The 20520-nt window shown below is 49.1% G+C and overlaps 1 protein-coding gene across 1 annotated transcript in view; it reads right to left on the bottom strand.

The window, feature by feature from the left end:
* The window catches only part of LOC137318077 (dynactin subunit 1-like), a gene marked incomplete at its 3' end in the record, with an annotated part of 104983 nt that overhangs the window by 52064 nt on the left and 32399 nt on the right, over nt 1-20520 (bottom strand). Inside the window, exon 5 of the mRNA XM_067981041.1 lies at nt 12756-12776. Coding sequence (XP_067837142.1) covers nt 12756-12776 — 21 coding nt within the window. The remainder of the gene's footprint in view (nt 1-12755; nt 12777-20520) is intronic.

The following is a 20520-nucleotide window of genomic DNA, read 5'->3' as shown; positions in this document are numbered from 1 at the left end:
ATTGCAGTTGTTGTTAAGCTAACTTAAGGGTTAAGTCATGGCAGGAGATCCCAGCGCCGTGTCATGTTCCTCTTGTGGGATGTGGGAATTCAGGGCTCCTTCCTGTGTCCCTGGTTCCTTCACCTGCGGGAAGTGTGTCCAGCTGCAGCTATTGTTTGACCGCTTGACGGCTCTGGAGCTGCGGATGGACTCACTTTGGAGCATCCGCGATGCTGAGAAAGTCGTGGATAGCACGTTCAGTGAGTTGGTCACACCGCAGATAAAAATTACTGAGGGAGATAGTGAATGAGTGACCAACAGACAGAGGAAGAGTAGGAAGGCAGTGCAGGGGTCCCCTGCGGTCATCTCCCTCCAAAACAGGTATACCGTTTTGGATACTGTTGGGGGAGATGGCTCACCAGGGGAAGGTGACAGCGGCCAGGTTCATGGCACCGTGGCTGGCTCTGCTGCACAGGAGGGCAGGAAAAAGAGTGGCAGAGCTATAGTGATAGGGGACTCGATTGTAAGGGGAATAGACAGGCATTTCTGCGGACGCAACCGAGACTCCAGGATGGTATGTTGCCTCCCTGGTGCAAGGGTCAGGGATGTCTCGGAGCGGCTGCAGGACATTCTGGAGGGGGAGGGTGAACAGCCAGTTGTCGTGGTGCATATAGGTACCAACGATATAGGTAAAAAACGGGATGAGGTCCTACAAGCTGAAGTTAGGGAGTTAGGAATTAAACTAAAAAGTAGGACCTCAAAGGAAGTAATCTCAGGATTGCTACCAGTGCCACGGGCGAGTCAGAGTAGGAATGACAGGATAGCTAAGATGAATACGTGGCTTGAGAGATGGTGCAAGAGGGAGGGATTCAAATTCCTGGGCCATTGGAACCGGTTCTGGGGGAGGTGGGACCAGTACAAATTGGACGGTCTGCATCTGGGCAGGACTGGAACCAATGTCCTAGGGGGAGTGTTTGCCAGTGCTGTTGGGGAGGGTTTAAACTAATGTGGCAGGGGGATGGGAACCGATGCAGGAAGTCAGTGGGAAGTAAAGTGGTGACAGAAACAAAAGGCAGTAAGGGAGAGTGTACAAAACATGACCGGACAGACGGTCTGAGAAAGCAGGGCAAAGACCAAGGGAAGTCTAGATTAAACTGCATTTATTTCAATGCAAGAAGTCTGATGGGCAAGGCAGATGAACTCAGGGCATGGATGGGTACATGGGATTGGGATGTTGTAGCTATTACTGAAACATGGCTAAGGGAGGGGCAGGACTGGCAGCTCAATGTTCCAGGGTACAGATGCTATAGGAAAGATAGAGCAGGAGGTAAGAGAGGAGGGGGAGTTGCGTTCTTGATTAGGGAGAACATCACGGCAGTAGTGAGAGGGGATATATCCGAGGGTTCACCCACTGAGTCAATATGGGTAGAACTGAAAAATAAGAAGGGAGAGATCACTTTGATAGGATTGTACTACAGAACCCCAAATAGTCAACGGGAAATTGAGGAGCAAATATGTAAGGAGATTACAGACAGCTGCAAGAAAAATAGGGTGGTAATAGTAGGGGACTTTAACTTTCCCAACATTGACTGGGACAGCCATTTAGGGGATTGGGTGGAGAGAAATTTGTTGAGTGTATTCAGGAGGAATTTCTCATTCAGTATGTGGATGGCCCGACTAGAGAGGGGGCAAAACTTGACCTCCTCTTGGGAAATAAGGAAGGGCAGGTGACAGAAGTGTTAGTGAGGGATCACTTTGGGACCAGTGATCATAATTCCATTAGTTTTAAGATAGCTATGGAGAAGGATAGGTCTGGCCCAAAAGTTAAAATTCTAAATTGGGGAAAGGCCAATTTTGATGGTATTAGACAGGAACTTTCAGAAGTTGACTGGGAGAGTCTGTTGGCAGGCAAAGGGACGTCTGGTAAGTGGGAGGCTTTCAAAAGTGTGTTAACCTAAGCACATTCCTTATAAAGTGAAGGGCAAGGCTGGTAGAAGTAGGGAACCTTGGATGACTCGGGAGATTGAGGCCCAAGTCAAAAAGAAGAAGGAGGCATATGACATGCATAGGCAGCTGGGATCAAGTGGATCCCTTGAAGAGCATAGAGATTGCCGGAGTAGAGTTAAGAGAGAAATCAGGAGGGCAAAAAAGGGACATGAGATTGCTTTGGCAGATAAGGCAAAGGAGAATCCAAAGAGCTGCGACAAATACATAAAGGGCAAAAGAGTAACTAGGGAGAGAGTAGGGCCTCTTAAGGATCAACAAGGTCATCTATGTGCGGAACCACAAGAGATGGGTGAGATCCTAAATGAATATTTCACATCGGTATTTACGGTTGAGAAAGGCATGGATGTTAGGGAACTTGGGGAAATAAATAGTGATGTCTTGAGGAGTGTGCATATTACAGAGAGGGAGGTGCTGGAAGTCTTAACGCGCATCAAGGTAGATAAATCTCCGGGACCTGATGAAATGTATCCCAGGACGTTATGGGAGGTTAGGGAGGAAATTGCGGGTCCCCTAGCAGAGATATTTGAATCATCGACAGCTACAGGTGAGGTGCCTGAAGATTGGAGGGTAGCAAATGTTGTGCCTTTGTTTAAGAAGGGCGGCAGGGAAAAGCCTGGGAACTACAGGCCGGTGAGCCTGACATCTGTAGTGGGTAAGTTGTTAGAGGGTATTCTGAGAGACAGGATCGACAGGCATTTGGAGAGGCAGGGACTAATTAGGAACAGTCAGCATGGTTTTGTGAGAGGAAAATCATGTCTCACGAATTTGATTGAGTTTTTTGAAGGGGTAACCAAGAAGATAGATGAGGGCTGTGCAGTAGACGTGGTCTACATGGACTTTAGCAAAGCCTTTGACAAGGTACCACATGGTAGGTTGTTACATAAGGTTAAAACTCACGGGATCCAAGGTGAGGTAGCCAATTGGATACAAAATTGGATTGACGACAGAAGACAGAGGGTGGTTGTAGAGGGTTGTTTTTCAAACTGGAGGCCTGTGACCAGCGGTGTGCCTCAAGGATCGGTGCTGGGTCCGCTGTTATTTGTTATTTATATTTATGATTTGGATGAGAATTTAGGAGGCATGGTTAGTAAGTTTGCAGATGACACCAAGATTGGTGGCATTGTGGACAGTGAAGAAGGTTATCTCGGATTGCAACGGGATCTTGATAAATTGGGCCAGTGAGCCGATGAATGGCAGATGGAGTTTAATTTAGTTAAATGTGAGGTGTTGCATTTTGGTAGATCGAATCGGGCCAGGACCTACTCTGTTAATGGTAGGGCGTTGGGGAGAGTTATAGAACAAAGAGATCTAGGAGTACAGGTTCATAGCTCCTTGAAAGTGGAGTCACAGGTGGATAGGGTGGTGAAGAAGGCATTCGGCATGCTTGGTTTCATTGGTCAGAACATTGAATGCAGGAGTTGGGATGTCTTGTTGAAGTTGTACAAGACATTAGTAAGGCCACACTTGGAATACTGTGTACAGTTCTGGTCACCCTATTATAGAAAGGATATTATTAAACTAGAAAAAGAGTGCAGAAAAGATTTACTAGGATGCTACCGGGACTTGTTGGTTTGACTTATAGGGAGAGGTTGGATAGACTGAGACTTTTTTCCCTGGAAAGTAGGAGGTTTAGGGATGATCTTATAGAAGTCCATAAAATAATGAGGGGCATAGATAAGGTAGATAGTCAAAATCTTTTCCCAAAGGTAGGGGAGTCTATAACGAGGGGACATGGATTTAAGGTGAGAGGGGAGAGATACAAAAGGGTCCAGAGGGGCAATTTTTTCACTCAAAGGGTGGTGAGTGTCTGGAACGAGCTGCCAGAGGCAGTAGTAGAGGCGGGTACAATTTTGTCTTTTAAAAAGCATTTGGACAGTTACATGGGTAAGATGGGAAAAGAGGGATATGGGCCAAGTGCAGGCAATTGGGACTAGCTTAGTGGTATAAACTGGGCGACATGGACATGTTGGGCCGAAGGGCCTGTTTCCATGTTGTAAACTTCTATGATTCTATGATTCTATGGCTGATCTGATCCTCACCTCAAATCTAAATTCATGTCCAATTTCCTGCCCGCTCCCCATAACCCCTAATTCCCTTTACTTCTAGGAAACTGTCTATTTCTGTTTTAAATTTATTTAATGATGTAGCTTCCACAGCTTCCTGGGGCAGCAAATTCCACAGACCTACTACCCTCTGAGTGAAGAAGTTTATCCTCATCTCAGTTATGAAAGAGCAGCCCCTTATTCTAAGATTATGACCCCTAGTTCTAGTTTCACCCATCCTTGGGAACATCCTTACCGCATCCACCCGATCAAGCCCCTTCACAATCCTATATGTTTCAATAGGATCGCCTCTCATTCTTCTGAACTCCAATGAGTAGAGTCCCAATCTACTCAACCTCTCCTCATATGTCCACCCCCTCATCCCCGGGATTAACCGAGTGAACCTTCTTTGTACTGCCTCGAGAGCAAGTATGTCTTTTCTTAAGTATGGACACCAAAACTGTATGTAGTATTCCAGGTGCGGTCTCACCAATACCTTTTATAACTGCAGCAATACCTCCCTGTTTTTATATTCTATCCCCCCAGCAATAAAAGCCAACATTCCGTTGACCTTCTTTATCACCTGCTGCACCTGCATACCAACTTTTTGATTTTCTTGCACTCGGAACCCCAGATCCCTTTGTACTGCAGTACTTTCCAGTTTCTTGCCATTAAGATAATAACTTGCTCCCTGATTTTTCCTGCCAAAGTGCATAACCTCACATTTTCCAATATTGTATTGCATCTGCCAAATCTCCGCCCACTCACCCAGCCTGTCTGTATCCCCTTGTAGGTTTTCTATGTCCTCCTCACTCTCTACTTTCCCTGCCGTCTTTGTATCATCTGCAAACTTTGATGTGTTACACTCGGTCCCCTCCTCCAAAACGTTAATATAGATTGTAAAGAGTTGGGGACCCAGCACCGACCCCTGCGGAACACCACTGGCTACTGGTTGCCAGTCCGAGAATGAACCATTTATCCCAACTCTCTGCTTCCTGTTCGATAACCAATCCTCCACCCATGCCAGAATATTACCCCAAATCCAGTGATTCTTTATCTTGAGCAATAATCTTTTATATGGCACCTTGTCGAATGCCTTCTGGAAGTCTAAATACACAACGTCCACTGGTTCCCCTTTATCCACCCTGTACGTTATGTCCTCAAAGAACTCAAGCAAATTTGTCAGACATGACTACCCCTTCGTAAAGCCATGCTGACTTTGTCCAGTCTTCTACTGTGAAGACAGGTACAAAATATTTGTTTAAAGTCTCTGCCATTTCCTGATTCCCCATTATAATTTCTCCTGTCTCAGCCTCGAGGAGACCAACGTTTACTTTCTCTACTCTCTTCCTTTTTCCATACTTGTAGAAGCTCTTACAATCCGTTTTTATATTTCTTGCGAGTTTACTCTCATATTCTATTTTCTCTCTTATCATCAATTTTTTGGTCGTTCTTTGCTCTTTTCTAAAACTCTCCCAATCCTCAGGCTCACTACTCTTGGCAACATTACAAGCCTCTTCCTTTAATTTAATACTATCCTTAACTTCTTTAATTAGTCACGGAAGGATCACTTTTCCCGTGGAGTTTTTATCTCTCAACGGAATGTAAATATTGAAATATTTCTTTAAATGTTCGCCATTGCTTATCTACTGTTATATCCTTTAATCTCGCTTCCCAATCTACCTGAACCAACTCGCCCCTCCATACCTATATGATAAACTTTATTTAAGTTTAAGACTCTAGTTTCGGACTTAAGTACGTCACTCTGAAACTCAATGTGAAATTCTATCATATTATGATCACTTTTCCCCATATTAACCCTGTCTCATTACACAATGCAAGATCTAAAATAGCCTGTTCCCTGGTTGGTTCCATGACGTATTGTTCTAGGAAACCGTCTCGAATACATTCCATGAACTCGTCAATGAACTTGCCATGAACTTGCCAGTTTGATTTGCCCAGTCTATATGAAAATTAAAGTCCCCCACGATTATTGCATTACCTTTGTTACAAACTCCTATTACTTATTAATACCTGGGTTTGGGTATACAGGGTATATTGTTTACTACAATTCCAAGTTTAGTGTAATCAAAGTTTACAGATTACACAAAACTTGGAATTGTAGTAAACAATGTGGAGGATAGGAACAGACTTCAGGAGGACAGAGACAGACTGGTGAAATGGGCAGATAGATTAAATTTAACGCAGAGAAGTGTGAAATGACACATTTTGGTAGTAAGGATGAGGAGAGGCGATATAAACTAGAGGGCACAACTCTAAAAGGGGTACAGGAACAGAGAGATCTGGGGGTATATGTGCACAAATCGTCAAAGGTGGCAGGGCAGGTTGAGAAAGCGGTTAAAAAAGCATACGGGATCCTGGGCTTTATAAATAGAGGCAGAGAGTACAAAAGTATGGAAGTCATGATGAACCTTTATAAAACACTGGTTCGGCCACAACTGGAGTATTATATTCAATTCTGGGCACCGCACTTTAGGAAAGATGTGAAGGCCTTAGACAGGGTGCAGAAGAGATTTACTGGAATGATTCCAGCGATGAGGGACTTCAGTTACGTGGATAGACTGGAGAAGCTGGGATTGTTCTTCTTGGAACAGAGACGGTTGTGAGGAGATTTGATCGAGGTGTTCAAAATCATGAAGGGTTTTGACAGAGTAAATAAGGAGAAACTGTTCCCATTGGTGGAAGGGTCAGTAACCAGAGGACACAGATTTAAGGTGATCAGTAAAAGAGCCAGAGGGGAGATGAGGAAACATTTTTTTACTCAGCGAGTTGTGATGATCTGGAATTCACTGCCTGAAAGGGCGGTGGAAGCAGATTCAATAATAACTTTCAAAAGGGAACTGGATAAATACTTGAAGGGGAAAAATTTACAGGGATAAGGGGAAAGAGCAGGGGGGAGTGGGATTAATTGGATAACTCTTTCAAAGAGCCAGCACAGGCACGATAGGCCAAATGGTCTCCTCCTGTGTGATACTATGAGAATATGACAGTATGATAATGTGCTGATCATGGAAAGGTTACAGCAGGGAAGGAGGTCATTCGGCCCATCAAATCCGTGCCGGCTCGAAGCAAGAGCAATCCAGCTAGTCCCACTCCCCCGCCCTTTCCCCGTAGCCCTGCACATTTGTTGTTTCAAGTACTTATCCAGTTCCCTTTTGAAGGCCATGATTGAATCTGCCTCCACCACCCCCTCGGGCAGTGCATTCCAGATCCTAACCACTCGCTGTGTAAAAAAGTTTTTCCTCATGTCACCTTTGGTTCTTTTACCAATCACCTTAAATCTATGTCCTCTGGTCCTTGACCCTTCCACCAATGGGAACAGTTTCTCTCTATCTACTCTGTCCAAACCCTTCATGATTTTGAATACCTCCATCAAATCTCCTCGCAACTGTCTCTGTTCCAAGGAGAACAATCCCAGCTTCTCCAGTCTATCCACGGAACTAAAGTCCCTCATCCCTGGAATCATTCGAGTAAATCTCTTCTGCACCCTCTCTAAGGCCTTCACATCTTTCCTAAAGTGCGGTGCCCAGAACTGGACACAATACTCCAGTTGTGGCCAAACCAGTGTTTTATAAAGGTTCATCATGACTTCCATACTTTTGTACTCTATGCCTCTATTTATAAAGCCCAGGATCCCATATGCTTTTTTTAAACCACTTTCTCAACCTGCCCTGCCACCTTCAATGATTTGTGCACATATACCCCCAGATCTCTCTGTTCCTGTACCCCTTTTAGAATTGTACCCTCTAGTTTATATTGCCTCTCCTAATTTTTCCTGCCAAATTGTATTGCTTCGCATTTTGCTGCATTAAATTTCATCTGCCACGTGTCCGCCCATTCCACCAGCCTGTCTATATCCTCTTGAAGTCTATCACTATCCTCCTCACTGTTTACTAACCTTCCAAGTTTTGTGTCATCTGCAAATTTTGAAATTGTGCCCTGTACACCCAAGTCCAAGTCATTAATAGATATCAAGAAAAGCAGTGGTCCCAGCACTGACCCCTGGGGAACACCACTGTACACCTCCCTCCAGTCCGAAAAACAACCGTTCACCACTACTCTCTGTTTCCTGTCATTCAGCCAATTCTGTACCCATGTTGTTACTGCCCCCTTTATTCCATGGGCCGCAATCTTGATGATAAGCCTATCATGCGGCACTTTATCAAACACCTTTTGAAAGTCCATATACACCACATCAACCGCATTGCCCTCATCGACCCTCTCTGTTACCTCATCAAAACTGTATCAGGTTAGTTAAACACGATTTGCCTTTAATAAATCCGTGCTGGCTTTCCCTAATCAATCCACACTCGTCCAAGTGACTGTTAATTCTGTCCTGGATTATCATTTCGAAAAGTTTCCCCACCACTGAGGTTAAACTGACTGGCCTGTAGTTGCTGGGTTTATCCTTACACCCTTTTTTGAACAAGGATGTAACATTTGCAATTCTCCAGTCCTCTGGTACCACCCCAGGATCTACGGATGTTTGGAAGATTATGGCCAGTACCTCCGCAATTTCCACCCTTACTTCCCTCAGCAACCTAGGATGCATCCCATCCAGACCGGGTGATTTATCTACTTTAAGTACAGCCAGTCTTTCTAGTACCTCCTCTATCAATTTTTAGCCCATCCAGTATCTCAACTATATTTTCCTTTACTGAGACTCTGGCAGCATCTTCTTCCTTGGTGAAGACAGATGCAAATTACTCATTTAGTAAGTGCTAATATATGATACTGTGACATGGTGATAATGATACTGTAACACTGTTACTATGATGCGTCCCAGATTCTTCCATCACCATCCCTGGGTATGTCCTGTCCCACCGGCAGGATAGACCCACCAGAGGTGGCGGTACAGTGATATACAGTCAGGAGGGAGTGGCCCTGGGAGTCCTCAACATTGACTCCGAACCCCATGAAATCTCATGGCATCAGGTCAAACATGGGCAAGGAAATCTCCTGCTGATTACCATCTACTGCCCTCCCTCAGCTGATGAATCAGTCCTCCTCCATGTTGAACACCTCTTGGAGGAAGCACTGAGGGTAGCAAGGGCACAGAATGTACTCTGGGTGGGGGATTTCAATGTCCATCACCAAGAGTGGCTCGGTTGCACCACTACTGACCGAGCTGGCTGAGTCCTGAAGGACATAACTGCCAGACTGGGCCTGCGGCAGGTGGTGAGCGAACCAACACGAGGGAAAAACCTACTTGACCTCGTCCTCACCAATCTACCTGTCGCAGATGCATCTGTCCATGACAGCATTGGTAGGAGTGACCACCGCACAGTCCTCGTGGAGATGAAGTCCCGTAATCACACTGAGGACACCATCCAACGTGTTGTGTGGCACTACCACCGTGCTAAATAGGATAGATTCAGAACGGATCTAGCAGCTCAAAGCTGGGCATCCATGAGGTGCTGTGGGCCATCAGCAGCAGCAGAATTGTATTCCAGCACAATCTGTAACCTCATGGCCTAGCATATTCCTCACTCCACCATTACCAACAAGCCAGGGGATCGACCCTGGTTCAATGAGGAGTGTAGAAGAGCATGCCAGGAGCAGCACCAGGCACACCGAAAAATGAGGTGCCAACCTGGTGAAGCGACAACTCAGGACTACATGCATGCTAAACAGCAGAAACAACATGCTATAGACAGATCTAAGCAAATCCACAACCAACGGATCAGATCAAAGCTCTGCAGTCCTGCCACATCCGGTCGTGAATGGTGGTGGACAATTAAACAACTAACGGGAGGAGGAGGCTCTGCAAGCATCCCCATCCTCAATGATGGCGGAGTCCAGCACGTGAGTGCAAAAGACAAGGCTGAAGCGTTTGCAACCATCTTCAGCCAGAAGTGTCAAGTGGATGATCCATCTCGGCCTCCTCCCGATATCCCCACCATCACAGAAGCCAGTTTTCAGCCAATTCAATTCACTCCACGTGATATCAAGAAACGGCTGAGTGCACTGGATACAGCAAAGGCTATGGGCCCCGACAACATCCCAGCTGTCGTGCTGAAGACTTGTGCTCCAGAACTGGCCGCACCTCTAACCAAGCTGTTCCAGTACAGCGACAACACTGGCATCTACCCGTCAATGTGGAAAATTGCCCAGGTATGTCCTGTCCACAAAAAGCAGGACAAATCCAATCCGGCCAATTAGCGCCCCATCAGTCTACTCTCAATCATCAGCAAAGTGATGGAAGGTGTCGTCGACAGTGCTATCAAGCGGCACTTACTCACCAATAACCTGCTCACCGATGCTCAGTTTGGGTTCCGCCAGGACCACTCAGCTCCAGACCTCATTACAGCCTTGGTCCAAACATGGACAAAACAGCTGAGTTCCAGAGGTGAGGTGAGAGTGACTGCCCTTGACATCAAGGCAGCATTTGACCGAGTGTGGCACCAAGGAGCCCTAGTAAAATTGAAGTCAATGGGAATCAGGGAGAAAACTCTTCAGTGGCTGGAGTCATATCTAGCACAAAGGAAGATGGTAGTGGTTGTTGGAGGCCAATCATCTCAGCCCCAGGACATTACTGCAGGAGTTCCTCAGGGCAGTGTCCTCGGCCCAACCATCTTCAGCTGCTTCATCAATGACCTTCCCTCCATCAGAAGGTCAGAAATGGGGATGTTCGCTGATGATTGCAGTGTTCAGTTCCATTCGCAACCCCTCAGATAATGAAGCAGTCCGTGCCCGCATGCAGCAAGACCTGGACAACATCCAGACTTGGGCTGATAAGTGGCAAATAACATTCGCGCCAGACAAGTGCCAGGCAATGACCATCTCCAACAAGAGAGAGTCTAACCACCTCCCCTTGATATTCAATGGCATTACCATCACCGAATCCCTCTCCATCAACATCCTGGGGGTCACCATTGACCAGAAACTTAACTGGACCAGCCATATAAATACTGTGGCTGCAAGAGCCGGTCAGAGGCTGGGTATTCTGCGGCGAGTGACTCACCTCCTGACTCCCCAAAGCCTTTCCACCATCTACAAGGCACAAGTCAGGAGTGTGATGGAATACTCTCCACTTGCCTGGATGAGTGCAGCTCCAACAACACTCAAGAAGCTCGACACCATCCAGGACAAAGCAGCCCGCTTGATTGGCACCCCATCCACCACCCTAAACATTCACTCCCTTCACCACCGGCGCACAGTTGCTGCAGTGTGTACCATCCACAGGATGCACTGCAGCAACTCGCCAAGGCTTCTTCGACAGCACCTCCTAAACCCACGACCTCTACCATCTAGAAGGACAAGGGCAGCAGGCACATGGGAACAACACCACCTGCACGTTCCCCTCCAAGTCACACACCATCCCCACTTGGAAATATATCGCCGTTCCTTCATCGTCGCTGGGTTAAAATCCTGGAACTCCCTTCCTAACAGCACTGTGGGAGAACCTTCACCAAACGGACTGCAGCGGTTCAAGGCGGCGGCTCACCACCACCTTCTCAAGGGCAATTAGGGATGGGCAATAAATGCCGGCCTCACCAGCGATGCCCACATCCCATGAAGGAATAAAAAAAATACTCCAATAATGATACTGTGATAATATGAGACTGTGAAACTGAGATAATATACTCGAATACACCGAGATACTCGAATACACCGAGATACTCGAATACACCGAGATACTCGAATACACCGAGATACTCGAATACACCGAGATACTCGAATACACCGAGATACTCGAATACACCGAGATACTCGAATACACCGAGATACTCGAATACACCGAGATACTCGAATACACCGAGATACTCGAATACACCGAGATACTCGAATACACTGAGATAACCTCCTGGATTTCGTACTTGCCAACACCACATTTAATCCATCATGAAACCTTTCCATGGTATCTGGTGCTTGATTGGTCCAAGCACATTGTGTTAGTAACCTGCACACCCTGAGTGTGAGACTTCAATGGGTTGGTCCAGATTGCAGGGGTTTCGCTTCACAATAGCTCGAGAGGCAGTGTCGGGGGGAAAGGGCAAATACAAGCCACCCACTCGTCAGGAGAATGTATTTCTCCATCCCAGCCCTGGCAGACATCCCGTCTCCTCGCTCCCAGACCCAGACATCCCGTCTCCTCGCTCCCAGACCCAGACATCCCGTCTCCTCGCTCCCAGACCCAGACATCCCGTCTCCTCGCTCCCAGACCCAGACATCCCGTCTCCTCGCTCCCAGACCCAGACATCCCGTCTCCTCGCTCCCAGACCCAGACATCCCGTCTCCTCGCTCCCAGACCCAGACATCCCGTCTCCTCGCTCCCAGACCCAGACATCCCGTCTCCTCGCTCCCAGACCCAGACATCCCGTCTCCTCGCTCCCAGACCCAGAGTCACTCCATGCCCCTTCTCAATCTCGGGTGTAACTGGGTTAAAGAGATTTCCGATGTCTGTGGGCTGGATTGACGTGTTGTAAGGCTTGCACAGATACTGTCCAACCAATCCCGTGTACCTGCGTTTAAATAAATAATTCTCCCAAAGGAAGTGATTCTTGGTGATTGAAATGTCCACCAGAGCCCCTCACATATCTCCAAGTGCATCTTTAGAACAGGGCCCAATTATTCTGAACAGGACACAATATGGCAGCCTCCAGCTGACCCAATTATTGTAAAGAGACTGTCTGCTCGGACTGAAAGGCAGGGTGTGGACACAGCCCTGAGAGAAGGGCACCCGTCGCAGTGCTTGGTGCTCACCTTGGTGCGTCTGGTGGTTTGCTGTGAGACGAGGATTCAGAGCAGAAGGAAGGAGGAGCAGGGCGACAGAGGCAAGCAGCAGCAGCAGCGATCAAAACCACCAGAGATTAAATGGAGAGAAACACAGCATCAGAGTTAGTGAAGAGCCAGTTATTTCAGCGACAGCACCGTGCAGGAACAGCCCACTGGACTGTGGCTCCCTGTGGGGACAGGACAGTGAGAGGGCAGTGGGGCCAGCTCGGTGAGACATCGGTCCACACCACAGGGCTACAAGCAAGGGGTAGTCCAGGGAGCCAATCTCCGCCCAGTGCTGGACTTAGTACAACATTTAACAGGCGGTCACACCAAGGGTTAGTTCCCCACGACCTGCCCGCGCACTCACTCCGCCAGCTCCGCCCGCACACTCACTCCGCCCGCCCGCACACTCACTCCGCCCGCCCGCACACTCACTCCGCCCGCCCGCACACTCACTCCGCCCGCCCGCACACTCACTCCGCCCGCACACTCACTCCGCCCGCACACAGACAAACACACCACACAAACAGAAACACACACAGGAACAGGAGGAGGCCATTCAGCCCCTTGAGCCTGTTCCGCCATTTAATTAGACCATGGCTGATCTGTATCTTAACTCCATCCACCTGCCTTGGTCCTGTAACCATTAATACCCTTTGCCGAACAAAAATCGACCAGTCTCAGTTTTGAAAGCTCCAATTGACCCCCGGCCTCAGCAGCTTTTTGGGGGAGAGAGTTCCAGATTTCCACTCCCCTTTGTGTGAAGAAATGTTTCCTGACATCACCCCTGAACGGCCTGGCTCTAATTTTAAGGTTCTGCCCCCTTGTTCTGGACTCCCCCCACCAGAGGAAATAGTTTCTCTCTATCGACCCTATCAAATCCTTTAATCATCTGAAACATCTGTTAGATCACCCCTTAATCTTCTACACTCGAGGGAACACAAGCCTCGTCTCTGCCTGTCCTCGTTATTTAACCCTTTTAGCCCCGGTATCATTCTGGTGAATTTGCGCTGCACCCCCTCCCAGGTCAATATAACCTTCCTGAGATGCAGTGCCCAGAACTGAATCCGGAGCTCCAGATGTGGTCTAACCAGAGCTCTGTACAGCTGTAATATAACTTCCACCCCTTTGTATTCCAGCCCTCGAGATAAAGGCCAACATTCCATTAGCCGACTTAATAATTTTTTGTACCTGACCACTTGTTTTTAGTGATTTCTGTACATGGACCCCGAAGTCTCCCTGCTCCTCCACAGTTCCGAGCTTCTCACCATTTAGAAAATACCCCGATCTATCTCTTTCTTATGTCCAAAGTGAATGACCTCACACTTTCCCACATTGAACTCCATCTGCCACAGTTTTGTCCACTCACTTAAACTATCGATGTCCCTTTGCAACTTTCTGCTCCCATCGAACCTATTTACTGTGCAACCTAACTTAGTGTCGTCAGCAAACTTGGATATACGGCTCTCGATTCCTTCATCCAAGTCGTTTATAAATATAGTGAAAAGCTGAGACCCCAGTACAGATCCCCGGGGACACCACGAGTCACATCCTGCCAATCAGAGTCCATATCCATTATCCCCACTCTCTGTCTCCGACCTCCCAACAATTCCCTGTCCGAGCCAATAGGTTGCCTCCATTTCCATTTGCTCTCATTTTTGTTAACAAATGCACAAACACACACAGACGGACAGACATGCAGGTACAACAGACACTGCTCACACACAGCCCACACAGACGCACAGACACACGCCCGCCCAGACACAGACGCCAGAAACACGAACAGAGACGTGCACACAGCTCATGGAGCTCACGCCTGCACCCACACACAGATGCCCGCACAGCTCATACAGCACACACACGGCTCTCGCACGCACAGCTCACACTCCACTCATGCATGCACACGCACGCACACACACACACACACACACACACACACACACACAGCCTGCTGACAAACCATCCCCCCAGGCAACTCTTGCCCAAACCCAGAACAATATTTGCCTTTTATACATCATGCAACATTATTCAGGAAGAATGACTTTTAATAAACACGTCACCACGAAGAAACCGTTTGTAAAATGAAGCTGTAGAAAAAAAACGATAAGAAAAACAAAATCCGCAGGAAATTTACTAAAGGTAAAAGCTGACAAATATTGAGAGAGAGAGAGAGAGAGAGAGAGAGAGATGCAGAGAGAGAGAGACGCAGAGAGGTGGGATGAGGCATGCAGAGATTAGGAACGGTGAAGGTTTAATCAGTACCTTTCTCGTCGTTGGGGCCTGCCTCATCATTATGCAAAGGATACAGAGATTCAGCGTCAGATATAAAGATGAATGCAGTTTTTAAAATGGATAGCCTGGGCCAGCTGCTCCTGATAGCTTGCAAATGGCTGCAATGTTGGAGCAGAGCCTGTGTGGTGCACAGAGACTGCACCGAGGGGGAGAGGGAGAGGGAGAAGGAGGGGGTACACTACAGGCAGTCAGGAACACATTCTCTACCCCAGCACCAAGCCAGCCCCAGGCCGCTCTCATCCATCAAAGTCTGCTCCCCAAGCACACCTCCCCCGCCTCCTGACAACACCCCTTCACTGTGATGACATCACCGCCAATGGAGCGTCCTCTCCCTCTCTCTCTCTCTCTCTCTTTCTTTCCCTCCCTCTCCCTCTCTCTCTCTCTCTCTCGCCCCCTCCCTCTCTCTCTCCTTCACTAAGTGGCCTGGTAAAGGACGAGTCCCACAGCTCAACGGACTCATTCGATGCTTTTCTTCACAGAGATGCTGAGCACCGAGCTACTCCTGCGTAACCTAGCAACACTCGACATTTCCCATCTGACTGGCAGCCTGCCGATCCCTGCCCCTCCCCCCACCTGCCGATCCCTGCCCCTCCCCCCACCTGCCGATCCCTGCCCCTCCCCCCACCTGCCGATCCCTGCCCCTCCCCCCACCTGCCGATCCCTGCCCCTCCCCCCACCTGCCGATCCCTGCCCCTCCCCCCACCTGCCGATCCCTGCCCCTCCCCCCACCTGCCGATCCCTGCCCCTCCCCCCACCTGCCGATCCCTGCCCCTCCCCCCACCTGCCGATCCCTGCCCCTCCCCCCACCTGCCGATCCCTGCCCCTCCCCCCACCTGCCGATCCCTGCCCCTCCCCCCACCTGCCGATCCCTGCCCCTCCCCCCACCTGCCGATCCCCCCCAATCACGATGGACCAGGATTTGCAGCCTCCCTCAGAGCAGATTTCCATCTGTCCTCACTATTCCCATCACCAGATCCAGACAACGGAAAATCCTCAAACTCATCCACTTGTGCCCAGAGAATCAATCCAGCACGAATCAAACCCAACCTTCACATCAGCTTTTAACCTGATTTCTCTCATCCAGGTCACAAATCTCAGTGACCAACAGCCAAGAGTGTTTCAGGCACTCCCAGGGCAGGTACAGGGTTAGATACAGAGTAAAGCTCCCTCTACACTGTCCCATCAAACACTCCCACGGCAGGTACAGGGTTAGATACAGAGTAAAGCTCCCTCTACACTGTCCCATCAAACACTCCCAGGGTCAGGTACAGGGTTAGATACAGAGTAAAGCTCCCTCTACACTGTCCCATCAAACACTCCCAGGGTCAGGTACAGGGTTAGATACAGAGTAAAGCTCCCTCTACACTGTCCCATCAAACACTCCCAGGGCAGGTACAGGGTTAGATACAGAGTAAAGCTCCCTCTACACTGTCCCATCAAACACTCCCAGGGTCAGGTACAGGGTTAGATACAGAGTAAAGCTCCCTCTACACTGTCCCATCAAACACTCCCAGGGCAGGTACAGCACGGGTTAGATACAGAGTAAAGATCCCTCTACACTGTCCCATCAAACACTCCCAGGGTCAGGTACAGGGTTAGATACAGAGTAAAGCTCCCTCTACACTGTCCCATCAAACACTCCCAGGGCAGGTACAGGGTTAGATACAGAGTAAAGCTCCCTCTACACTGTCCCATCAAACACTCCCAGGGCAGGTACAGGGTTAGATACAGAGTAAAGCTCCCTCTACACTGTCCCATCAAACACTCCCAGGGTCAGGTACAGGGTTAGATACAGAGTAAAGCTCCCTCTACACTGTCCCATCAAACACTCCCAGGGTCAGGTACAGGGTTAGATACAGAGTAAAGCTCCCTCTACACTGTCCCATCAAACACTCCCAGGGCAGGTACAGGGTTAGATACAGAGTAAAGCTCCCTCTACACTGTCCCATCAAACACTCCCAGGGCAGGTACAGGGTTAGATACAGAGTAAAGCTCCCTCTACACTGTCCCATCAAACACTCCCAGGGCAGGTACAGGGTTAGATACAGAGTAAAGCTCCCTCTACACTGTCCCATCAAACACTCCCAGGGCAGGTACAGGGTGAGATACAGAGTAAAGCTCCCTCTACACTGTCCCATCAAACACTCCCAGGGTCAGGTACAGGGTTAGATACAGAGTAAAGCTCCCTCTACACTGTCCCATCAAACACTCCCAGGGCAGGTACAGGGTTAGATACAGAGTAAAGCTCCCTCTACACTGTCCCATCAAACACTCCCAGGGCAGGTACAGGGTTAGATACAGAGTAAAGCTCCCTCTACACTGTCCCATCAAACTCTCCCAGGGCAGGTACAGGGTTAGATACAGAGTAAAGCTCCCTCTACACTGTCCCATCAAACACTCCCAGGGCAGATACAGCACGGGTTAGATACGGAGTAAAGTCCCATCACTTGAGATAAGTAACCAGTTTGTGTGTTTTTTAGTGATGCCGTTTGAGGGATAAATACTGGCCAAGACACAAGGGAGAACTCCCCTGATCTTTCTCGACCCTGCAAAGTTCTCCTCACAAACATCTGGGGACTTGTGCCAAAATTAGGAGAGCTGTCCCACAGACTAGTCAAGCAACAGCCTGACATAGCCATACTCACAGAATCATACCTTTCAGCCAACGTCCCAGACTCTTCCATCACCATCCCTGGGTATGTCCTGTCCCACCGGCAGGACAGACCCACCAGAGGTGGCGGTAGAGTGATATAGTCAGGAGGGAGTGGCCCTGGGAGTCCTCAACATTGACTCTGGACCCCATGAAATCTCAAGGCATCATATCAAACATGGGCAAGGAAACCTCCTGCTGATTACCACCTACCGCCCTCCCTCAGCTGATGAATCAGTCCTCCTCCATGTTCAACACCACTTGGAGGAAGCACTGAGGGTAGCAAGGGCACAGAATGTACTCTGGGTGGGGGACTTCAATGTCCAACACTAAATGTGGCTCGGTAGCACCACTACTGACCGAGCTGGCCGAGTCCTGAAGGACATTGCTGCCAGACTGGGCCTGCGGCAGGTGCTGAGCGAACCAACACGAGGGAAAAACTTACTTGACCTCGTTCTCACCAATCTACCTGTCGCAGATGCATCTGTCCATGACAGTATTGGTAGGAGTGACCACCGCACAGTCCTCGTGGAGATGAAGTCCCGTCTTCACACTGAGGACACCATCCAACGTGTTGTGTGGCACTACCACCGTGCTAAAGGGGATAGATTCACAACAAATCTAGAAGCACAAAACTGGGCATCCATGAGGCACTGTGGGCCATCAGCAGCAGCAGAATTGTATTCCAGCACAATCTATAACCTCATGGCCCGGCATATTCCTCACTCTACCATTACCAACAAGCCAGGGGATCAAACCTGGTTCAATGAGGAGTGTAGAAGAGCATGCCAGGAGCAGCACCAGGCGTACTGAAAAATGAGGTGCAACCTGGTAAAGCTACAACTCAGGACTACGTGCATGCTAAACAGCAGAAGCAACATGCTATAGACTGAGCTAAGCGATTCCACAACCAACGGATCAGATCAAAGCTCTGCAGTCCTGCCACATCCAGTCGTGAACGGTGGTGGACAATTAAACAACTAACGGGAGGAGGAGGCTCTGTAAACATCCCCATCCTCAATGATGGCGGAGTCCAGCACGTGAGTGCAAAAGACAAGGCTGAAGCGTTTGCAACCATCTTCAGGCAGAAGTGCCGAGTGGATGATCCATCTCGGCCTCCTCCCGATATCCCCACCATCACAGAAGCCAGTCTTCAGCCAATTCGATTCACTCCACGTGATATCAAGAAACGGCTGAGTGCACTGGATACAGCAAAGGCTATGGGCCCCGACAACATCCCGGCTGTCGTGCTGAAGACTTGTGCTCCAGAACTAGCTGCGCCTCTAGCCAAGCTGTTCCAGTACAGCTACAACACTGGCATCCACCCGACAATGTGGACAATTGCCCAGGTATGTCCTGTCCACAAAAAGCAGGACAAATCCAATCCAGCCAATTACCGCCCCATCAGTCTACTCTCAATCATCAGCGAAGTGATGGAAGGTGTCGTCGACAGTGCTATCAAGCGGCACTTACTCACCAATAACCTGCTCACCGATGCTCAGTTTGGGTTCCGCCAGGACCACTCGGCTCCAGACCTCATTACAGCCTTGGTCCAAACATGGACAAAAGAGCTGAATTCCAGAGGTGAGGTGAAAGTGACTGCCCTTGACATCAAGGCAGCATTTGACCGAGTGTGGCACCAAGGAGTCCTAGTAAAATTGAAGTCAATGGGAATCAGGGGGAAAACTCTCCAGTGGCTGGAGTAATACCTAGCACAAAGGACGATGGTATTGGTTGTTGGAGGCCAATCATCTCATGCCAGCATGCAGCAAGACATGGACAACGTCCAGGCATGGGCTCATAAGTGGCAAGTAACATTTGCGCCAGACAAGTGCCAGGCAATGACCAACTCCAACAAGAGAGAGTCTAACCACCTCCTCTTGACATTCAACGGCATTACCATCACCGAATCCCCCACCATCAACATCCTGGGGGTCACCATTGACCAGAAAATTAACTGGACAAGCCAGACAAATACTGTGGCGACGAGAGCAGGTCAGAGGCTGGGTATTCTGCGGCGAGTGACTCACCTCCTGACTCCCCAAAGCCTTTCCACCATCTACAAGGCACAAGTCAGGAGTGTGATGGAATACTCTCCACTTGCCTGGATGAGTGCAGCTCCAAAAAAACTCAAGAAGCTCGACACCATCCAGGACAAAGCAGCCCGCTTGATTGGCACCCCATCCACCACCCTAAACATTCACTCCCTTCACCACCGGCGCACAGTGGCTGCAGTGTGTACCATCCACAGGAAGCACTGCAGCAACTTGCCAAGGCTTCTTCGACAGCACCTCCCAAACCCGCGACCTCTACCATCTAGAAGGACAAGGGCAGCAGGCACATGGGAACAACACCACCTGCACGTTCCCTTCCAAGTCACACACCATCCCGACTTGGAAATATATCACCGTTCCTTCATCGTCGCTGGGTCAAAATCCTGGAACTCCCTTCCTAACAGCACTGTGGGAGAACCTTCACCACACGGACTGCAGCGGTTCAAGAAGGCGGCTCACCACCACCTTCTCAAGGGCAATTAGGGATGGGCAATAAATGCCGGCCTCGCCAGTAACACCCACATCCCATGAACGAATAAAAAAAATAGTACCATGGGATCTTTTCCGTCCACCCAAGAGGGCAGATGGGAACTCAGTTTAACATTTCATCCGAAAGACGGCCCGTCCGACAGTGCGGCGCTCCCTCAGTGCCGACCCTCCGACAGTGCGGCGCTCCCTCAGTACCGACCCTCCGACAGTGCGGCGCTCCCTCAGTACCGACCCTCCGACAGTGCGGCGCTCCCTCAGTACCGAC

Source organism: Heptranchias perlo, unplaced genomic scaffold, assembly GCF_035084215.1.
Source record: "Heptranchias perlo isolate sHepPer1 unplaced genomic scaffold, sHepPer1.hap1 HAP1_SCAFFOLD_640, whole genome shotgun sequence".
NCBI classification, from domain to species: domain Eukaryota; kingdom Metazoa; phylum Chordata; class Chondrichthyes; order Hexanchiformes; family Hexanchidae; genus Heptranchias; species Heptranchias perlo.
Note: the sequence above shows the minus strand (reverse complement) of the source record. Positions and strands in the feature narration are given on the sequence as shown.